The sequence below is a fragment of the Stegostoma tigrinum genome, chromosome 17 (assembly GCF_030684315.1).
Source record: "Stegostoma tigrinum isolate sSteTig4 chromosome 17, sSteTig4.hap1, whole genome shotgun sequence".
NCBI lineage: Eukaryota > Metazoa > Chordata > Chondrichthyes > Orectolobiformes > Stegostomatidae > Stegostoma > Stegostoma tigrinum.
Window position 1 is genome coordinate 36046120 of NC_081370.1, and position 22552 is coordinate 36068671.

General features: G+C 41.6%; 2 protein-coding genes across 9 annotated transcripts in view; one reads left to right on the top strand and one right to left on the bottom strand.

Annotated features, from left to right (window-relative positions):
- Window positions 1-15702, top strand: part of ampd3a (adenosine monophosphate deaminase 3a) — a 47842-nt gene extending 32140 nt beyond the window's left edge. For all 8 annotated transcript variants that reach the window (XM_048545486.2, XM_048545481.2, XM_048545484.2 and 5 more), the window contains 5 exons: window positions 50-213; window positions 1444-1564; window positions 4016-4189; window positions 6441-6551; window positions 14990-15702. In XM_048545486.2, the coding sequence (XP_048401443.1) occupies window positions 50-213; window positions 1444-1564; window positions 4016-4189; window positions 6441-6551; window positions 14990-15166 (747 nt within the window). In that variant the 3' untranslated portion in view covers window positions 15167-15702. The remainder of the gene's footprint in view (window positions 1-49; window positions 214-1443; window positions 1565-4015; window positions 4190-6440; window positions 6552-14989) is intronic.
- A 3212-nt stretch (window positions 15703-18914) lies between these two features.
- Window positions 18915-22552, bottom strand: part of rnf141 (ring finger protein 141) — a 42254-nt gene continuing 38616 nt past the window's right edge. Inside the window, exon 6 of the mRNA XM_048545488.2 lies at window positions 18915-20893. Within this exon, the coding sequence (XP_048401445.1) occupies window positions 20743-20893 (151 nt within the window). The 3' untranslated portion in view covers window positions 18915-20742. The remainder of the gene's footprint in view (window positions 20894-22552) is intronic.

The following is a 22552-nucleotide window of genomic DNA, read 5'->3' on the forward strand; positions in this document are numbered from 1 at the left end:
CCGAGGCCCTGCATCATGCAATGTCCAACAGGTCTGCTTTCTGTTGTAGGTGACAGGCTTTGACAGTGTGGATGATGAATCTAAGCACAGTGCTCACATGTTCTCAGTGAAGAGTCCAACCCCTGGGGAATGGACAAGGGAGCAGAACCCACCGTACAGCTATTACCTCTACTACATGTATGCAAACATCATGGTGCTCAACAACCTGAGGAAGTAAATATCCTGTAACTACTTCACTCATTGCAATGAGGGTCACATGTTTAATGTGTAACTGAACTTTCAAAAGAAGCTCAGTAAAGTAGTTTGGAATAACCTTGTTACATAAATTAAAAACCACGGAAATTAGAGGGGCAGCGGTAGCATTGATATAAAATTAGTTGAGAGACCGCAAGCAGAATTAAGTTATTGTTTTTCAGACTGGAGACAGCTTGTACAATGGTAGGGAACTGGTATTCGGACACATCTCTCTTTGATATATACTAATAATATGCAATTGGGTAGGGCAAAACTTCAAAGATTACAGATAACACAAATCTTAGAATTGTTTTAACAATGAGGAAGGTACTAACGGGAGGGCATGGACTGGTGAAGCGAGGTGGCAAAATTTAATGCAGAGAAGAGAAAAGACATTTATTTTGGTTGGATATGAACTATTTGTCATAATTTTAAAAGATGTGTGGGAACAGAGAAGCCTGGGCGTATGTATGGAAACCTTTGAAGGTGAAAGAACAAATTGAGGAAGCTCTTTAAAATCAGTACGGAATACACTGACTTTATTAGTGGAGACATACAGTAACAAAAGCAAGGATATTATGTTATACCCTCATAAAAGCACTGGTTGAATCCTTGCCGGAACATTGCACCCAATCCTGGGCACCAGAATTTATTGACTGGCAACATATGAGAGAAGAGATCTCTCTACAGAGTGAGCTATCATTATCTTGAATGTTCTCCCTGAAAGAGTGATGTAATCAGATTCAACAGTAACTTTGTAACAGCAATTAGAAAGGGTAAAAGAAAAATAGCAGCGCTCTGGGGAAACAGCAAGATGAGTGAGACTCATGGGACAGCACTTTCAAAGAGATGGCACAAGCATGATGGGCTGAATGGATTCCGCTGTGCTGATCATTTCATTGTTCCATAGTTTGGGCTCTTCTCTGAGCCACTTTTGGTCTTCCTAAATTCTGCAGGGTTTTAGTTCACTGCTTCCAGCTCAACAATAAGTTTGGTGAGGGAGAAATGAAATGGGACTGATGAATCCTGCTACAGTCAGCCACTGGGATTGGGTTTTATTTTGGTGGGGGGGGGGGTGGGGGGGGGGGTGCGGTTAGAAGTGGGATGCAGGTTTAGTGAAAAATTCTTGACAAACCAAGGATGAGGCCTGGATCTTGTTACCTCCTGATAAACCGTGGTACGTGACTGATACTCTGGTTTGTTTTTCAGGGAACGAGGATTGAGTACATTCCAGTTCCGACCTCATTGTGGGGAGGCTGGTTCAATCACGCACTTGGTTTCAGCCTTTCTAACAGCAGACAATATTTCACATGGACTGAATCTTAAGAAGGTACGCTCAGACCCAGCAACAGTACAGAATCATGAGGGCGCTGTGAAATCCATCTTGCTCATTAACGTCTCGTGTATCTCATTTTAAACTAATAAGTGCCAGCTGCGACACTCGGGAGCACTGTTGGCTCTGAGTCAGGGATTGTGGATTCAAGTCCTACTGCAGTCACTTGGGGACATAATTCAGACTGACAGTCCCCAGTGTTGCACAGCTCAGGGAGTTGTACTGGGAATTTTGCATTGTCTTTCAGATGGATATTAAACTAAGGCTTTAGCTTCCATCTCAAGTGCATATAAAAGATCCCAAGTCACTACCTGAAGAGAACAGCAGAGTGTCTATCACAACCAACAATATTGAAATAGATCTGTGATTCTTTATGGATCTGTATTTTCTGACTACATTCCAAAAAATGATTACATTGGCCTTGAGGTGCTTTGGGAGAGCCTAACATCATGAAAGGTGCTATAAAACTGTTTGATTTCAATCTGTGTCTTTTATAGTTTCAAAATTTGAAGATGATCAATTGTAGTGAGTCGTTCTTAACAAGCGTGCTGCTGTAATCAGTAGTATGTAATCAATGATTTAGATTTGCATAAGTCATGATGAATGTGTTTGCAGATTATATTAACACTGGCTGTACGGTTGATAGTCAGGAAGGAAGCTATAGAGATATCCCTGATTTGGTCATGCAAATGGCAGAGTGACAGATGGCACTCAATCTGGACAAGACAGAGGTAATGTAAAGTAAGAGACTCAAGAATTAGAGTGACTTAATTGATTTTTTTCATTCAGAGTGTAAAGCAGAAGTCTGGAAGTCACTGCCTGAAAAAGTGTTAGAAGCAGTAACACTCATTGCATTGAGAAAAAACATTTGGATATACTCTTTACCCCACAGACTAAGTGCAGGAAGGCAAAAAAAACTGGATAGCTCTTTTAGCAAGCACAGTATAATAGGCTGAATGGTGACTGTATCATATTTTGTTTTCCATGTTTCTATGTTCTAACCCCTTTTCTGGTCTTAGTTGGAACACTATTTTTCCTTGATTGCCTTGCACTGGGAAAATGAACCCCTAGCTCTGGGAACTCTTGCTGGGAACTTTGTGTATGAACATCAGGTAGGCTCATGTAGCCAACCAGACAGCCGTTCTCAAAATGAGCAAGCATTAACAGGCCAAGAGAATACTGGGAATCTGTAATCAGCTTCCAGTATTTGTGACTGTTATGGACATGGTGTCCCTTTCTCTCTCACGACCTTCATTTAACTTCAGTGCAGGCACAGGATCTGACAGATTGCAGACTAAATGCAGAAAAGCATCCAGAATAAAAGAAGATCAGTTAGCACCCAATCCCATTCCAAATGGGCAAGAGGTCAAGACAACACTTGGTAATTCAATATTCATCTGTAAATCTCAAACTGGCTTTGCGTTTAGGGACTCACATTAGATTGCTGTAAACAGCAGCTGTAAGTTGGAAAGAAATTTGTCCTTTTGCTTTATAATAAATACGATCATTCTTCATAGTCTTAAGCACTTATGATAACTTGAATTTGCAGTGTACTTTTCATACCTGGAGTATTATTTCAATACTAAATGCCACACTTCAGGAACAATGACTAGGCTATGGAGAAGGTCCAGTATGATGGATGAAGGTATTCGAGTTCTGTGCAGAGTATTGCTTTTCTTAGAGCAGAGGGTGAGGGAAAACAGATATTTAAATATCCAATAGAAGAAAGATAGAAGTTAGATATTTGAGAAAAGAACCAACAGGAAGGCAAAAGTGTCTTAAGCTGCAGGTTATTGTGGTCTGAAATGAGCTCCTTGAAAGGGTGGTGGAAGCACAATAATTTTCAAATGGGAATTGAACAGTGTTAAAGAGGAAAACATTGCAGTGTCCTAGGGAAAGATCAGAGGTGTAGGCCTAATTGGTCAGCACTTTCAAAGAAATGGCTCACAGTCAGGGGACTGAAGTAATTCCTCTGATGCAGTCTCATTTAATGTCCCTTAGGTTATTTAACAGTTTGTTGTAGCTATTTAATAAACTTTTAAAGTTAGGCCAGCAAACGCGATAGTCATGGTGTGTCAAACAGTAATGAAAAGCAGCAGTGAATCTGTTGGTGGAGGAAATGATGGTGGCCAGGACAACAACACTGCTTTCCTTCAAATAACATCATAGGAATTTTAAGCTATCAGAACAGGCAACGGGGCATCTCAGTTTAACATGATACTCAAGGAACTGCCCCTGCTTACAGGACAGCGCTTCCTCCATCTGCCTTTCTGATAACATGAACCTCCCTCAAAACAAAGAGTGCCCCCTGGTGACTGTGCCCTCATTTTGATGGTAATTTAACTTGCCCAGATTTGTATTTTGTGTTATGTACGTTATTTATTTAGTGTAATATTGTTTTTATTTGTATTACGAGTAAGAAAGCCTGATTGTATTTGTGTTTTCCAGAGCCCAGTACTTCAGTATCTCTACTACCTCGCTCAGGTACCCATCGCCATGTCACCGCTGAGTAATAACAGCCTTTTTCTGGAATATTCTAAAAACCCACTGCGTGAATTTCTACACAAAGGCCTCAAGGTCTCTCTCTCCACAGATGACCCCATGCAGTTTCATTATACAAAGGTTGGTGTCTCCTAAATGCTGTGTAGTGCTCGTCAAGACTCTGATGGAATTATTTTATGCCCACACTGTGCGAGACTGAGTAGTGAAGCTGGGGAGCAAGCCTCAACAAACATAGAACATAGAACTAATGCACAGTACAGGCCCTTCGGCCCTCGATGTTGTGCCGACCTGTCATACCGATCTCACGCCCATCTAACCTACCGTCCATGTGCTTATCCAATAACGACTTAAATGTACCTAAAGTTGGCGAATCTACTACCGTTGCAGGCAAAGTGTTCCATTCCCTTACTACTCTGAGTAAAGAAACTACCTCTGACATCTGTCCTATATCTTTCACCCCTCAATTTAAAGCTATGCCCCCTCATGCTCACCGTTACCATCCTAGGAAAAAAGCTCTCCCTATCCACCCTATCTAACCCTCTGATTATTTTATATGTTTCAATTAAGTCACCTCTCAACCTTCTTCTCTCTAACGAAAACAGCCTCATCCCCCAACCTTTCCTCGTAAGACCTTCCCTCCATACCAGGCAACATCCTAGTAAATCTCCTCTGCACCCTTTCCAAAGTTTCCATATTCTTCTTATAATGCGGTGACCAGTACTGTACGCAATACTCCAAGTGCGGCCGCACCAGAGTTTTGTACAGCTTCACCATAACCTCTTGGTTCCAGAACTCGATTCCTCTATTAATAAAAGCTAAAACACTGTATGCCTTCTTAACAGCCCTGTCAACCTGGGTGGCAACTTTCAAGGATCTGTGTACATGGACACCGAGATCTCTCTGCTCATCTACACTACTAAGAATCTTACCATTAGCCCTGTACTTTGCCTTCTGGCTACTCCTACCAAAGTGCATCACCTCACACTTGTCCACATTAAACTCCATTTGCCACCTCTCAGCCCAGCTCTGCAGCTTATCTATGTCTCTCTGCAACCTACAGCATCCTTCGTCACTATCCACAACTCCGCCGACCTTAGTGTCGTCTGCAAATTTACTAACCCATCCTTCTACGCCCTCATCCAGGTCATTTTTAAAAATGACAAACAGCAGTGGACCCAACACCGACCCTTGCGGTACACCACGAGTAACTGGTCTCCAGGATGAACATTTCCCATCAACTACCACCCTCCGTCTTCTTTCAGCAAGCCAATTTCTGATCCAAACTGCTATATCTCCCACAATTCCATTCCTCCGCATTTTGTACAATAACCTATTATGGGGAACCTTATCGAACGCCTTGCTGAAATCCATATACACCACATCAACCGGTTTACTCTCATCTACCTGTTTGGTCACCTTCTCAAAGAAAGTCTCAACAAAGTCACCATTTAAAAAATAGCAGAATGAAACTTTCATCACAGTATGGGGCGTATAAAGGGAAAATGTATAGTTAATGATTGGGAGCTTGTGCAGCCACTTAAAGAATGATTACAGTAGGGAGAAAGGCTATTCAGCCCATCGAATCTGCACCAACCCTCCAAAGAGCATCTCAAACAGACCTATCCTTAAACCTAGATAACAAAGTGTGAAGCTGGATGAACACAGCAGGCCAAGCAGCATCTCAGGAGCACAAAAGCTGACATTTCTGACCCTTCATCAGAAAAGGGGGACTGTGGGGTAAAACTACAGCACCCGGAGGAAACCCATGCAAACTCCACACAGACAGTCACCCAAGACCAGAATTGAACCGCAGGCCCTGGCTCTGCGAGGCAGTAGTGCTAACTCGTGAGCCACTGTGCCACTCCCACAAGTGATACCAGTGGCACGGAGAATTAATGGGTTAATAGAGTTGGCAGAGACTACAGAGTCACTGTAGTCATCAGCTTAAGCTGTTTATTGACTTCTGTACCTTTGACTAGTTTGTCTGTGAAAATATAAATTCCAGAGTGAAAAACATGAATACATTGGATGATGATCAAGAATGCTTTGCTGGTTGTTTTTGTGCATCTGTTAATATTCAGAAATAATTTTATCTTCTGTACCTGATCATCAAGTTTAACAGATTTCAAAGTCAAGAGAAATCCTGGGGTGGCGGGCGGGGGGGAGGTGGTGCTGCAGGAAGCTAGCCTTTGAGTGTGTGAGAGAGAGTTGAGAGCTTGAATCTTTTGCCTGAGTGTTTATAATTATATTCTTGACTCTAGCCACCTCTATCTTCAAATTGGCAACACCAAGTTGGTTGGTTTCTGCTTTCTGGCATGTTGCTGCTTGTTCTTTGTGTTGGGAACTAACAAAGTGTTCTGTTCTGATCCAGGAGGCACTAATGGAGGAATACGCGATCGCTGCCCAAGTGTGGAAACTCAGCACCTGTGACCTGTGTGAGATAGCTAGGAATAGTGTGCTTCAAAGCGGCTTGTCACATGAGGTAAAACTATAAAAACAAAATTTTGAATAGGGCTGCATGATCTAAGGGATCTTGTTATTATCAGGTTTCAGTGCTCAGGTAGGGATGGAGATTTTCAGTGAACAGGCAGCGACTTGAGGAAAAAAACAGATGGGAGCAAGTTTAATTCTGCCAACTGCAAGTGAATATTGCCAGTGATCAGGGAAAGTGAAAATGAGAATGTGCCTGACTTGCCTTTTGTACCTCCCCTTTGACATACACCCAGATACTGTAATTCCAGTGCAGGTTTTATGGGAAATCTTTATACCAGCAGTCTAAAGCAATGTCTGCTATTGCTTTTGTGGAGGAAGAAAAGGGCATCCTACCCTGCATACTGCAGTGTGTGTGTGTGTGTCTAGGGGAATATTAAAGTTTCTCCCTGCACCAAGACAATGGAGAGAGCATTTACAGTTTTTAAACCATGATGTAATTTTGAAATCTAAGCAATGAAACGTGACCAGTAACTGAGCACAAGCCTGCACATGGTGTCAATTAATTCTCTCTCTCTCTCTCTCTCACGGGAAAATATTCTTCCCTTCTCAATCTGCGCTCTTTTCTCCAGACAAACTGAGAATCAATACAAATGCAGACAATATTCCAAAAGAAGTAAAAAAACAGAATTCTTTATGTGCAAGTAAACCGTCAGAATCGATCGCTGAAAGCACATGACCAGATTAATCCTGAGAGAGTGACTTCTGAGGTTTTGACATGATTTACAAGAGCTGCTGCAACATGAAGGCTAAACTAGCATCAATGTTTATGGTGAAGGTGAATGATCTGGGTACAGAGGTGACTTGCAGTTTATTGTGGAGGAATAAAGTGTTAAATAACATAAGGCACTGCCTCAACCAATTAAACAAAGCAGAGCTCTGTGTTATAGATAAGTGGTGGGGTAATAATATAATGGCAATATTACTTCTGGATCAGTAATGCAGGAACTTTCCCTTGTGCTCCAAGGTGGAGTTCAAAGTCACACTGTAGCAGGTGGGGGAGCTGGAATCCAGTTAATAATAAAATGAGGGTAAGCTACCTGGTAATAAAGAAGATTGCAAGGGTTTTTTCATGCCCTGAGAGGGGAGAATGGTCATTGGACTGCTAGAAAATGAGAATGGAGAATAAAAAAAATGGCAGAAGAAGTGAATAGGTGTTTTGTGTCAGTCTTCATTGTGGAAGATGTTAGTAGCATATCAGAAATTCGAGAGTCAGAGGTGAATGTAGTGGCCATCTTTAGATAAGATGGTAGGGAAGTGAAAGGTATGAGGATAAAATCACCCAGATTGGATGGACTACACCCCAGAGTTCTGAAGCAGACAGGCTTAGGAGATTTGGGAGGCATTGATGGTGATCTAGAAGAATGACTGGAGTCACAGAGGGTCCCAGAGGCCTGAAGAATGGCTAACATCACTGTTTAAGATGGCTGGGTGGCAGAGGAATAAGTAGTCTTGAGGGATGCTGTAGGGGGCCTTGGACAGGCTAGGAGGGTGGGCAAGGAAGTGGCAGATGGAATAAAATGTGGCGGAAGAGTGAGGTTATGAACTTTGGTAGGAACAGAGGTGTGGACTATTTTCTAATGGGGAAAGGCTTCGGAAATCTGAAACACAAAGGGACTTAGGAGCCCTAGTTCAAGATTCTCAAGGTTAACATGCAGATTCAGTCAGCAGTTAGGATGGCAAATGCAATGTTAGCATTAATTTTAAGAGGGCTAGATTACAAAAGCAGGGATGTACTGCTAAGGCTGTTTTAGGGTCCAAATCAGAGTACTTAGAATTTGGTATATTGTGAGCAGTTTTGGGTCACATATCGAAGGATGGATGTGTTGGCCGTAGAGGGAATCCATGGGATGTTTATGAGAATGAGCATGAGAATGAAGGGTTTGTCATACAAGGCACAATTGAGGACTCTGGGTCTGTATTTGATGGAGTTTAGAAGGATGAAGGATTTTATTGAAACTTACAGAATACTGAGAGGCCTGGATAGAATGGATAATGGAGAAGATAGTTCTACCAGTAGGATAACTTAGGACCTGAAGTACAGACTCAGTGAATGGATAACCCTTTAGATCTGAGATGAGGAGGAGTTCTTTCAGCCAGAGGGATGTAAATCTGTGGCACTCATTGGCACAGAAGGCAGTGGAGGCCAAGTCATAGAATTGTAGAATCCCTACAGTGTGAAAACAGGCCATTCGGCCCAACAAGTCCACGCCGCTCCTCCGAAGAGCATCCCACCCAGACCCATTATCCTACCCCTGATTTCCCATGTCTAACCTAAACATCCTTGGGAACTGTGGGCAATTTAGCATGGCCATCCACCTAGCCTGTACATCTTTGGAGATGAGAGAGGAAACCAGAGCAGCCGGAAGAACCCCACGCAGACACGGGGGAGAACATGCAAAATCCACACAGACAGTTGCCCTAGGCTGGAATTGAACCTGAGTCCTTGGCACTGTGAGGCAGCAGTGCTAACCACTGAGCCACCATGTCATTGAGCATATTTAATACAGAGGCTCTAGCTGAGTAAGGGGATCAAGTATCACAGGGAGAAAGTTGGAGAATGAGGTTGAGAAACATATCAACTATGATCGACTGGCCTATTTCTGCTCCTCTGTCTTAGGGTTTAAAACATTAATGATCATCAAACTACTCGATTGTTGTTTTAAACAAAAACACACCTGATGTTCTTCTGAGGAAATCTGTAGCCCTGACCTGGTCTGGCCAATATGTGAAGCAATGTGAAAAGGGTCACCAGACCTGAAACATTAATTCCGATTTCTCTCCACAGATGCTGCCAGAACTGCTGAGCTTTTCCAGCAAAGTGACTGACCCTTAACTGCCCTCAGAACGTCTTAACAGACCATTCAGTTGTACTAAGCCAAAATTAGGAAAAAAGTGTACTCTTGGGAATACACACGAGGGGAGCCTGCAGTGGTTCAAGAAGACAGCTACACCACCTCCTCCAGGGAAACCAGGGATGAACAGTAAACGCTGCAGTTCCATCCAGACAGCATATGGAAGTATATATACCTTGGAATGAGAAATTGGTCTGTTTAAGCCCCAACTCCAGTGATTGAGCCCATAATTTGACCATGAGTTCGAGAGTAAAAATGAGATGGGTGCAGCTGAGTGAGAGATAATGGGAACTGCAGATGCTGGAGTATCCGAGATAACAACGTGTGGACCTGGATGAACACAGCAGGCCAAGCAGCATCTTAGGAGCACAAAAGCTGACATTTTGGGCCTAGGCCCTTCATCAGAAAAGGGGGATGGGGAGAGGATTCTGAAATAAATAGGGAGAGAGGGGGAGGTTCGATCCATCCCTCAAGCCACACTTCCATTTCCTACCTTCTAACCTCATCTCACCCCCTTGACCTGTCTGTCCTCCCTGGACTGACCTATCCCCTCCACCTATCTTCTCCTCTATCCATCTTTGATCTGCCTCCCCTCTCTCCCAATTTATTTCAGAACCCTCTCCCTCTATTTATTTCAGAACCCTCTCCCCATCCCCCTTTTCTGATGAAGGGTCTAGGCCCGAAACATCAGCTTTTGTGCTCCTAAGGTGCTGCTTGGCCTGCTGTGTTCATCCAGCTCCACACTCTGTTGTCTGGGTGCAGCTGAATGTTTGGCTGGAGAGATGATGTAGGTGAGAGGGGCTTTAAATTCCTAGGGCACTGGAACCTATTCTTGGGAAGGTGGGTCCTGTACAAACCAGATGGGTCAACAGGGCTGGGACCAATTCTGTAGCTGGGCGGTTTGCTGGTGATGTTGGCCAGCTCAAAATTAAAGGCACAGGAAGTAAAGACTGGAAAATAGACTAATGCAAACCAAGTACTTAAATGGCATATACTCCCAAAGAATTCCATGATTAAGGCAGTGAAGATACAGGCAAGTATATCATAACTATTACTAAAACATGGCTTATAAGACAAGAACTGCAGCTTAACTTTCTTAGTCACAGGGTTTTCACATGGAATAAGGGAGAATTGGAAAAGGTAGGCAGTGTTGCAGTACTAAACATGGAAGCGAGGGGTTGAGGTTTCCTCTGGGCAGACAGTTGTTATTCCAGAGTAGCTGGGAGTTGTGGATGGGCTCCTTGCAAAATCCACATCATAGGAGAGTCTGAAGTAAACGCCAGGGGAATTGATGCTTCCACTGGGCAATTCCCCTGTACCTGAACTGAAAGTATCCATTTAATTTTAACTCCCAACTAGCTCTTTTACAGATCCTATAATTAACCCCAACCACAAGTCCCCCATACCCAGTGCAACCAGAGCTGACCGGATGCCCTCACTCTCCTTTTGGTCTGTTGGACCTGCCCCAACTGATGGAATTAGCTGAAACCCACTTGCTGCCAAACTGAACTTGAACTGAATCCCCTGCCTCTGGACCAGACCTGACCCCTTGACCATGGCTTCTGCTGCCAGACCTGACCAAGTCACAGCCGGTGGACTCAACATACACCCCACCCCCCAAAAAAACAAACACTGGAGCTGAACTGACCACTCTCACTCCCAACTAGACATGAACCAGTTTGACACTTGGTGGACACAATCCAACCAAACTGGACCAGAATCCCCTCCATTCCAACAAACCCTCCCCCACCTCTTCCAATCAGGCACCTAGCCCATTACCCAGCAGGCACGTACATACCAGGAAACCAGCCCACTTGCCACATGAATTCCCTGACACCCTACCCCCAGCTGGGATCCTACCCACATGGTACCCTCTGTACCTGGTTCACTGCTTCTTCCCATCTGGCATCCCAACCTCCAAATACCTTAATGTTATGTACCTAGGCACTTACTATCTGACAGCAGCTTGCCTAAACAGCTGTCACAACCTTTGCACTTCGGAATACGGAAGTTGACTGCTGTGGAAAGGGAGCATGGTTTGTCTTGTCAGTTCTACACAACGTAGAACTGTCAGGATGTTGGTACAGCTCTACTTTTGAAAGAACCCTGACTGGAATCTGTCAGGGATGCAGGGCTCCCCTCTTTCACAAATAAAAAAAAATTGAAAGGCTGGTGTGGCAATCTGCGTGAGATTGCCACTCGTTGGAAAATCTGGTCCAATGATAGCTTTGAGGAAGGGTAAAGGAAGAATCAGAGTAAGCCATATGGTTGAATTGAGGAAAAAAAGTGACAAATGAGTCAGTTGGGAATGTACCAAGGACCCCAGTCAGAGGCCAGTCAAAGGGAAAATATTTCTGTATATTTCTGAGAAGTGCAGAAATGAAAGCTGAGAAATTGCATGGGGATTTCAATTATCCTAATATTAACAGAGATAAAATCATTACAAATGGTATAGAAAATGCAGATTTCTTAAAATTTGTGTGATCAAAATTACTTTAGCCAGCAGACAGTAAGCCCTACAAGAAAAAGTTCTGAATTTAGTCATAGGAAATAAAGTTAGGAATATGGAAACCATGGTATAAATCGGGCAGCATTTTAGTGACAATAATCATAATTCAGTAAGACTTGGAGTGGTCACTGAAATTAATAAAGATCAACTGAGAGTAAAAATTAAAAGGGTGAATTTTACTAACCTGGTTAGCACTGATGCCTCACAGCACCAGGGACCCAGGTTCAATTTCAGCCCTGGGAGACTGTGGAATTTGCACATTCTCCCCGTGCCTGTGTGGGTTTCGTGTGGGTTTCCTCCGGGTGCTCCAGTTTCCCCACAGTCCAAAGATGTGCAGTCTAGGTGGATTGGCCATGATAAATTGCCCATATAGTATCTAGGGTGGGAAATGCAGTGATAGGGTAAAGGGTGTGTCTGGGTGGGATGCTCTTCAGAAGAGCGCTGTGGACTCGATGAGCCAAATGACCTGCTCCAACACTGTAGGGTTTCTATGATGTTACAAAAGTGGACTGGAACAGCTTCTTAAAGGTCAAATAGTGACCGGATTTTGGGAGATATTTAAGGAGGAAACAGTGAGGATTCAGAGCAAATAGGTTCCCAAAATGATTCCAAAAATCTAGATTCTTATGGATGTTAAGGAGCACAGGAGAAGAGAAAATAAGGTCAGATATTGAAAGCGAAATATTGCAAGAAGGCTAGAGTACAGAGTATAGGGGAGAGGGGAAATTAAAAAAGGAAACAGAAGGCACATAAAAAAATTGACATGCAATATCAAGTAAAACCAAAGAGGCTTTATTACTCAAAGACTAAGGGGTGAAAGAATTGGGCTAGAGACCAGAGGTTTGCAAATCATACAAAAGTTGGTTGTGTTTTATATTTTGAGAACGAAAGCCATAATCACTGCAAGACATCAGTGGACTGATTGAATAGGTAGAAAAGTGACAAATGGAATTTAATCTGAAGCAATGTGGGGCAATGTATTTGAGGTGGGCCAACAAGGCAAAGGCACGCACAATAAATGATAAGGCACCGAGATGTAAAGGAGTAGAGGACCCTCGGAATGTACGTTTGCAGATCATAGAACATTACAGCACTGTACAGGCCCTTCGGCCCTCGATGTTGGGCTGACCTTTCATACCGATCTGAAGCCCATCTAACCTACACTATTCCATGTACGTCCATGTGCTTATCCAATGACGACTTAAACGTACCTAAAGTTGGCGAATCTACTACCGTTGCAGGCAAAGCGTTCCATTCCCTTACTACTCTGAGTAAAAAAACTACCTCTGACATCTGTCCTATATCTTTCACCCCTCAATTTAAAGCTATGCCCCCTCGTGCTCGCCGTCACCATCCTAGGAAAAAGGCTCTCCCTATCCCACCCTATCTAACCCTCTGATTATTTTATATGTTTCAATTAAGTCACCTCTCAACCTTCTTCTCTCTAACGAAAACACCTCAAGTCCCTCAGCCTTTCCTTGAGAGACCTTCCCTCCATACCAGGCAACATCCTAGTAAATCTCCTCTGCACCCTTTCCAAAGCTTCCACATCCTTCTTATAATGCGGTGACCAGAACTGTACGCAATACTCCAAGTGCGGCCGCACCAGAGTTTAGTACAGCTGCAGCATAACCTCCTGGTTCCGGAACTCGATCCCTCTATTAATAAAAGCTAAAACACTGTATGCCTTCTTAACAGCTCTGTCAACCTGGGTGACAACTTTCAAGGAACTGTGTACATGGACACCGAGATCTCTCTGCTCATCTACACTACCAAGAATCTTACCATTAGCCCAGTACTTTAACTTCCGGTTACTCCTACCAAAGTGCATCACCTCACACTTGTCTGCATTAAACTCCATTTGCCACCTCTAAGTCCTTGAACATAGCAAGGTGGTTAAGAAGGCTTAAGGGATAATTTCCTTTATTAGTCAGGGCATAGAAAGTAAGAGCAAGAAGGTTATGAAACCAGAAGCCCTTGCTCATACTCTGGGGAGAAAACCCACCATGTCAGCTGGTGAAATTGCAGTGACAAGCAATTAATAAAAAATCCAAAACATAAAGCAAGGGAACTATTTTAAAAAACACGTCTAGTTCACTATTGCCTTTATGGGAAGGAATTTCACTGTACTTAGCCGGTCTAGTCATACTTGACTCCACACCCACCGCAATGAAGTCAGTTCTGAAGTGCCTTCTGAAATAGTCTAGCATATCAGTTAGTTCAACGGCAATTACAAATAGGTAATAAATGCTGGTCTTGCTAATAACATCCACATTAAAGAAAAAAAAACAACCACTAGAGAAGGTTCAGAGGAGATTAAACAGATTGCAAGGACTGGAGAATTTTAGTTATGAGTAAAGATTGCATAGTTTGGGTTGTTTTCATCAAAAAAAAAAGGCTGAGGAAATTTAATTGAAGTGTACAAAATTATGGGAGACTTAAACAGAAAGGATGGGAAAGGTCTATTGCTTTTAGCAGGGAAACCAATAACTAATGGCATAATGTGTGTTAGGATTAGAGGGGAATTGAGGAGAAATTATTTTCATTTAAAAGGGACTGGGGTGGGGGGGGGGGGGGGGGGGTTCTGGAAGTCACTGCCTGAAAGCATGATACAGGCAGAAATCCTTAACACATACACTGAATACTTCAATATGCGCTTGAAGCGTTGTAACCTAAAAGACAAGATGATCTGGAATGAAAACTAAAACAAAACAAAAAGAACTGCGGATGCTGTAAATCAGGAACAAAAACAAAGTTGCTGGATAAGCTCAGCAGTTCTGGCAACATCTGTGAAGGAGAAAACAAAGTTAACGTTTCAGGTCCGGTGATCCTGAGCAAGGGTTACCAGAGCCGAAACGTTAACTCCGTTTTCAACTTCACAGATGCTGCCAGACCTGCTGGGCTTTTCCAGCAACTTTGTTTTTGTTCATTATTTGGAATGAGATTAGGCTGGATTTTTTTTTGGATAGCACAAACAATGGATTGAATAGCTGCCTTCTGTGCTGTAAATTTCCATGATTTGAAAATGATTGAGCTAAACTAACATACTTGTCTTCTCTTCCAAAGGAGAAGCAACACTACTTGGGGGTGAACTACTTGAAGGAAGGGCCCGAGGGGAACGATATCCGGAAGACTAATGTGGCTCAGATCCGGATGGCTTTTCGATACGAGACACTGTGCAATGAGCTGTCTTTCCTGGTGGATGCAGTGAAGTCAACAGAGATGAGTCGCTCAATAAATTAGCAGCCTGGCTCATACATTTGTAGGAACATGAAAGGTGATCAATTATGCACCTTATGAGCCTGTTATACTGCTTCTGAATGCACTTAGATACCAGGCTGGTTCATAACCAGAAAAGCACAACAGCCTTGTGATTAAACCCTTACCAGCCAACGTTATGCATTGCGTCATACTATTTAATGCTGTTTGCCTCATGCTTGATTATATTTTAACACTTTTTTAAAAAAGTAATAGATAATCTTAGTACAGACACCACTGAATATATTATATATAGAATACGTATAATAGCCTTAGTATGTAAAGTGTACAGTACACTGTTTAAATTTAGCCTGGAAAGCTTGTACTTGTATAGTCAAATAGGTTTAAAATACTAATCCAGCCAGGGCATGTTCCTCTGTTTATAAGTTACTTTGCATTAGCACCACTGGTGTTAATTTCTAGACTGTTACATTTTTTAAAAAACACATCTATTCTATGGACATTGTACCTACGTGAATGTAAATGTAATACACCGATTCAAATTTTATTGAATAAACCCATTAAACTGAAAAGAGGTACAAGTTCTTACCAAGATTCTGTTGGGCAAAATGGCCTTTGTTTGATTGTTGATGCTTTTATGGAAGTTTTAACTAATTAGTTTATCCACATGTACAAAATAGGCTAGACCATGAGGACTCTTCAAACTATTAAGTTATTAGGTGCAGCTCAGCAGGCAATATACTTACAATTAAAATGTCATTAGCACCAAACCACCAGGTCATCTGTGATTAAAGACAAACGATTTATACACAACATGGTCCCTCAAACAGCACTTTATGTAAACACAGACCTCAAGATGACAAGTGTTGGTCATTCAGTTTTCAAGCCTGCTTTGTCATTCAGTAAGGTGATGGGTAATCTGGTGTGGTCTCAACTCCATTTTCTTATCTGTCCCCATAACTTTGACTCCCTTATCTAGCCTTTTAGTGATATTAGTTGAAAACTAAAGCTGGCTCCCCAACTTTCCTTCCAAGTCATGCCAGTGAAATGTCTTGCATCCTCCTGAGGGGACAGCAAGTGTTTCTATTTAGATATTTTCTTTCAGATGAAATATTAAGAGTCCAACACATTGTCAGGACTGCAGTAGAGTGTCACCCTGGGTTTTGTGTTCAGGTCCTGGAATGGCAGCGAACCCACAATCTTCTGAACTCAAGAGGCAGGTATGATGCTTTGTTCTCCGCTAATGACAAGGGGAGGCAATGATGTAACAGTATTGCTGCTGTACGAGTAATCCAGAGACCAGGCAATACTCTGTACACCCAGTTTCAAAACCCACCACACTATGGAATTAAAAGTCTAAGGATAATCACGAAAACATTGTTGATTGTCAATAAACTCCCACCTGGTTTACCAATGCCCTTTGGGGAAGAAAATCTGCAATCCTTGTCTGGTCTACATGTGACCCCGATCAACACCAATGTGAATGTGTTAACTGTCCAATGAAATGTCCCACATAGCAAGTCGCTGCTATATTAAACCACTAAAAAGTCATAAAAGATATGAAACTGGTCAGACCAATTGGCATCGAACAATGGCAAACTCAGCCATGCCACCCCTGCAAGTCTTCCTTACTAACATTGGGAAGGAAGTGCCAAAATTGAGAGACCTATCTCCATAGACTAATCAAGCAACAGCCAGACAGTCATAGGCATGGAATTATCTCATACACCACCAGCAAAGATATTCGTGCAGTGTTATATAGCCAATGGTGAGTTGCGCTGGAAGTCCTCAGCATGGACTCCAGATCCTATGAAGTCACATGGAATTAAGTAAAATGGGGCAAGGGAATGTGCTGATGGTTACCATATTCTACTTGCCTATGGCTGATAAATCAGTACCCCTTCATGGTAAACATGACCTGGAATGAACATTGAGGGTAGCAAGGGCGCAGAATTTGTGTACAAAAGTAAAGTGTCAACTTGAAGTTACAACACATTGCTGCTCCAATGTCTTATGGTCTTATTACTACTTACATGTCAAGCACCATAAACAGTAAATAACAGACAAAGCTAACCACAACCAACGGAAACTGAATTGGACTAACTACATCAATGCTATAATTTTAAGAGATCAGAAGACAGGAATCCTGCAGCAAGTAGCTCAACTTCTGTGTTCCCAGAGCCATCATCTAGAAAGCATAAGTCAAGAGTATGATGGAACACTCTCCGTTTGCCTGCAGCTTTAGCTATACTCAAGCAACTCAAAACTATATGTGACACAGTGCTTTATGATTGGCAGCACATCCATAAACATTCAGGCCCTCCACTACGGACAATCAGTAGCAGCAGTGCACTATCCATAACTGCACTGTAGAAATTCACCCAGGTTTCCTTAGACAGCACCTTCAAATTCACGAACATTACAGTAGATATGTGGAAACATCACCAAGTGCAACTTCTTCTCTAAGCTAGGCACCGTCCTGGAAATATACGACCATTCCTTCACTGTCAAATTCCTGCAGCTGTGTCTCTAAAACGTTGTAAGTGGATCTACACTAAATGGATTTTAGTGGTTCAAGATGACAGCTTACTACTATCTTCTGCATGACAGTTAGGGATGGGCAATAAGTGCTTGTTTAGCCAGAGAATTCCACATCCTTGAATTTTTTTTTTTTTAAGAAAAAGCACTGACTCTGAGCAAGACGTTTAGGCATTCTCTAAAGCTGCAAACTTAACGTTAACATTGCACTGTTGTACCTATTCTTCCAGCAGAATCAAGAAATAAATGATTTCAGCAGACACAGAAGAAGCTGATGGCTGGGTGCCTCTCGGTTTTGTTTCCAATGAACTTGCAGAAAATGCATGCACCAAACTATCAACACTGTGGGAAATAAGCCACAAACTGGCACCAAAGACTTTGCAAGTTCACATCTCAGAAAGATGGCTGAAGTTTCCAATGTATGCCAGGAATTTGAATAAATGACTGTAGGGCTAAGGTAGTTGGAGATGATACAGGGCCGTTCTCCAATCATTTGTCACTCCTCCACATTCTGTAGGCAAACTGTGTACAATAGTACACTTGGACAGAAGGGCTGATAATTGACAACTCCTGAAGAATGAAGTGGAAGAAAATAGTTTTTTTTTCCCATTCACCATGAACTCGCCTATTAATACCTTGAAATCTTTGACCAAATTTCCATAAACCCTCTAAAATTCCAGATGTGGTCAAAACAGAGATTTGTAGGTGAAGGATATTGTGTGTAGCATGCTTAATAGAAGCAGATGATTTTGGACTTGTTGATAAAGTTTTCAAATGACTGAGGATTTTCCTTACTTCCCAACTCGTTCTATCATAGATTAACTGATAAAGATTGATTGTTGTCATTAGTCAATAATACAACCACAGTGGCTTCAAATCCCTTTTAAATCCCAATACTAGTGTTTGATTGTAATAAATACACACAAGTTTGAATATTCAATCTTCATTCTGATCTCCTTATGTAGCTAAGGATAATAGGCAAGATCATACATGGTAACTGTCATTAATGGTCAGAATAGGTTTTTATTAATTATAAACCTACAGTGGCAAGTCTTATTCCCTTGCCCACCATCAACAATTACAGCTAAACAGACTTAAACATAACAGTCCTGGTTCAGGAATTATTCATAAGGTGCAAGTCTTGGGTTTACTCATTTGTAATTACCAACACAGTGTCATCGTTCACTAAGATCAGTAAAATGATAAAGTGAACACTACTTCAGGAACAGGTAAATATGTTTATGAACAAATGCTTTATTACATTAAATTGAACAATTAATGCTAATTGGTAAAAAAAATCACCAATGAAATCAAGACCTTTTCAGTACTTTCCTACACGGAACTGTTATGATTACTTGCTGCAAAACAAGGGAAATTACTGCACTTCTACTCATTGACAAACAGCTGACATAATCAAAAGCAATTGCTTAAAACTTATTAGTCATAAACCTCACCTGTGTAAAATTACAGTATTATTAATACAGGCTACTATCACCATGTTCAAACTCTGTCTGCTTAACATGGAATCTTGTTAACGTCATAAAAAGTTTCAAGAATTTAAATTCCAGTTTCTATTTTCAATTGAAGATATTTCTAAATGAATCATGGTGAATGAGGAGACAGTACAAACAAGGAGACACACAGTGACAAAACTCCAAATGAATGAAAAAAAGCCCTTTCAAGGCATGCAAAAATTGAAGCATATCACTGTGTTTAATTGCTACAATCCCATTGGCAGTATAATTTTAAACTATACTTTTTATAGTGGAATCATGAAGTGAGGAGTTGCACTGATTTACTGGAATCAAAATGCCATCAACATTACACGAACAACGAGCTAAAAACAGTGATGATAATAATAAATCATATTAGGCACAGCAAAACATCTTGATATTTCGCATTTACACTAGCTTAGTAACACAGGGACTCACTCCAACAGTGTTTACTATTTCATTTTGCTCAACACAGAAAATGAGTCATATTCATGGAGATCAATAAATATGGGTTTGATATTCTGGTCTCATCCTAGTTATGAGAATCAAAATATTCCCTTTCTCTTAAAAATGAAAGGAAGCTTTTTTTGCAATGGGGGAAATAGCAAAAATGAATGTAAATACGGATGTGTTCAATCATTTGGGCTGATCTAACAGATTATTTAAAACTGAACATTTGTGTTTTTGTTTTCATTTAATAGTTGCCCACATGCATAAGCTTAAAGGGGAGAGACATTCTTTTGTAGCAAAGTGAAATTAAAGAATTAATACATGTTAAATAATTATTTTAGTAGCTTTTCTCATTGCAAATACAAGCTGGTTTCAAGTTGTACAGAACGTGACCTTGAAGTGTCCTCAAATTCCAAACTTAAATAAACTATACCTTGTAAAATATAGCCTATCTTCTGTCAATCTCATTAGAGCTGGGTTCTCACTCTTCATTGTCAAAAATTTGTATTTTGCAAATAGTAATCAATCAATCTACAACGAAAATCTAGCAGCATCCTATCAAAAGGCACAATTTAATCATCAGCTTACCTTCTACAATCCTCACACTTTTTTCAAGCTATTACATGCATAAAGCAAGTGTTTTAAGTCTCACCAACAAATCAATAAAGTACAATTAAGAAATAATATCCCCAAACCTCTCTGGGTTAGATAACCAAAGTTCCAATGTGGCGAATAATGCAGCTCAGGAACAGATATTGGATTATACGTTCTGTTTAAAAAGGCAAACACTGTATCTCAATTCACACGAAGTCTCACAAGCAGTCACTTAGTGTTTGCACTTAGAGCATAATGCTGCAATAGCTATGAAGTATATTGTAGGCAAGAACATAATGCAAACTTGACAGGGCATCAAGTTGTGCACGGGTAAGAATACAAATAAGAATTTCAATTGAGCTTCGGTCTGCTTCAATTCATGATCGATCAGCAAGGACAATATCAAAGTAATCCAATGTACAGTGGCCTCATTGATCTTAAAGTATATCTTAAAGTGTTTATTTTGTAAAAGGCCAGATTTAAACGGTCTGCTGCAGTCTGAAAGTATAACACTCTTGGTAATTCTTAGGGTTTATGGGGCTGTCCAGCCTCATCTGCCACTTTCAGAATATAATTTGCTATGTCTTCTTCAGTAGGTGCATCAGACACAACCCAAGAATCGCCAGCTTCCTTCACTTGTAACCGACAAATAGGACAATTCCTGTTATGGTCGCTCCTGCCACAAAGAAATGAAACAAACTTTCAGATTGGGCATTTACGAGTAAGATTTTCATTTACAAAGTCAGCATATGAAACTCTAGCGAGTTTTGAGAAGATTTGTAGCTCAGATTGAGGTTCTGGATGTGAGTTTGCTCGCTGAGCTGGAAGGTTAGTTTTCAGACGTTTCGTCGCCATTCTAGGTAACATCATCAGTGAGCCTCCGATGAAGTGCTGGTGTTATGTCCCGCTTTCTATTTATCTGGTTAGGTTTCCTTGGGTTGGTGATGTCATTTCCTGTTCTTTTTCTCAGGGGATGGTAGATTGATTTGGAGCCAATGTGTTTGTTGATCGAGTTCCGGTTGGAATGCCATGCTTCTAGGAATTCTCGTGCGTGTCTCTGTTGGCTTGTCCTAGGATGGATGTGTTGTCCCAATCAAAGTGGTGTCCTTCCTCATCTGTATGTAAGGATACGAGTGATAGTGGGTCATGTCGTTTTGTGGCTAGTTGATGCTCATGTATCCTGGTGGCTAGCTTTCTGCCAGTTTGTCCAATGTAGTGTTTGTCACAGTTCTTGCAAGCTATTTTGTAGATGACGTTCGTTTTATTTGTTGTCTGTATAGGGTCTTTTAAGTTCATTAGCTGCTGTTTTAGTGTGTTGGTGGGTTTGTGGGCTACCCTGATGCCAGACTACTCAGACCTCTTGGCATCAGGGTGGCCCACAAACCCACCAACACACTAAAACAGCAGCTAATGAACTTAAAAGACCCTATACAGACAACAAATAAAACGAACGTCATCTACAAAATAGCTTGCAAGAACTGTGACAAACACTACATTGGACAAACTGGCAGAAAGCTAGCCACCAGGATACATGAACATCAACTAGCCACAAAACGACATGACCCACTATCACTCGTATCCTTACATACAGATAAGGAAGGACACCACTTTGATTGGGACAACACATTCATCCTAGGACAAGCCAAACAGAGACACGCACGAGAATTCCTAGAAGCATGGCATTCCAACTGGAACTCGATCAACAAACACATTGGCTCCAAATCAATCTACCATCCCCTGAGGAAAAGAAAGGAAATGACATCACCAACCCAAGGAAACCTAAACAGATAAATAGAAAGCAGGACATAACACCAGCTCTTCGTCGGAGGCTCACTGATGATGTTACCTAGAATGGCGACGAAACGTCTGAAAACTAACCTTCCAGCTCAGCGAGCAAACTCAGATCCATATTAAACTCTAATCTGTTTTGCTCCTGCAATTCTCAACATCCACCAAATCCTGTTCATCCATCATACCGATGCTCACTGACCTATATTAAAACCTAGTCCATCAACAACATAATTCAGAAACACCTTGTGATCAAGACCATCTGTGGCTTCGTTCTTCTCTACCTCTCCAAGCTCCTATAATCCTATAACAATTCAAAGGAGTGTAGAGTGTTTTCTAATTCAGGTCTCTCATGCAAACCAAATTCATTTGCTACTCCAATGCCAGTCCTGCTTTGGCCCAGAGATATGAAATTTCCTTTGGTGTCACTTATGTTCAGTTTGCATTTGTATTGCAGGAGGGTAAGAGACAATGTAAAATAGAACTTCTGCATTGGATGAGGCTCAGCTTCAATGGGGTAAGAGGGGGCCTAGCCCAGGTAAAGTGC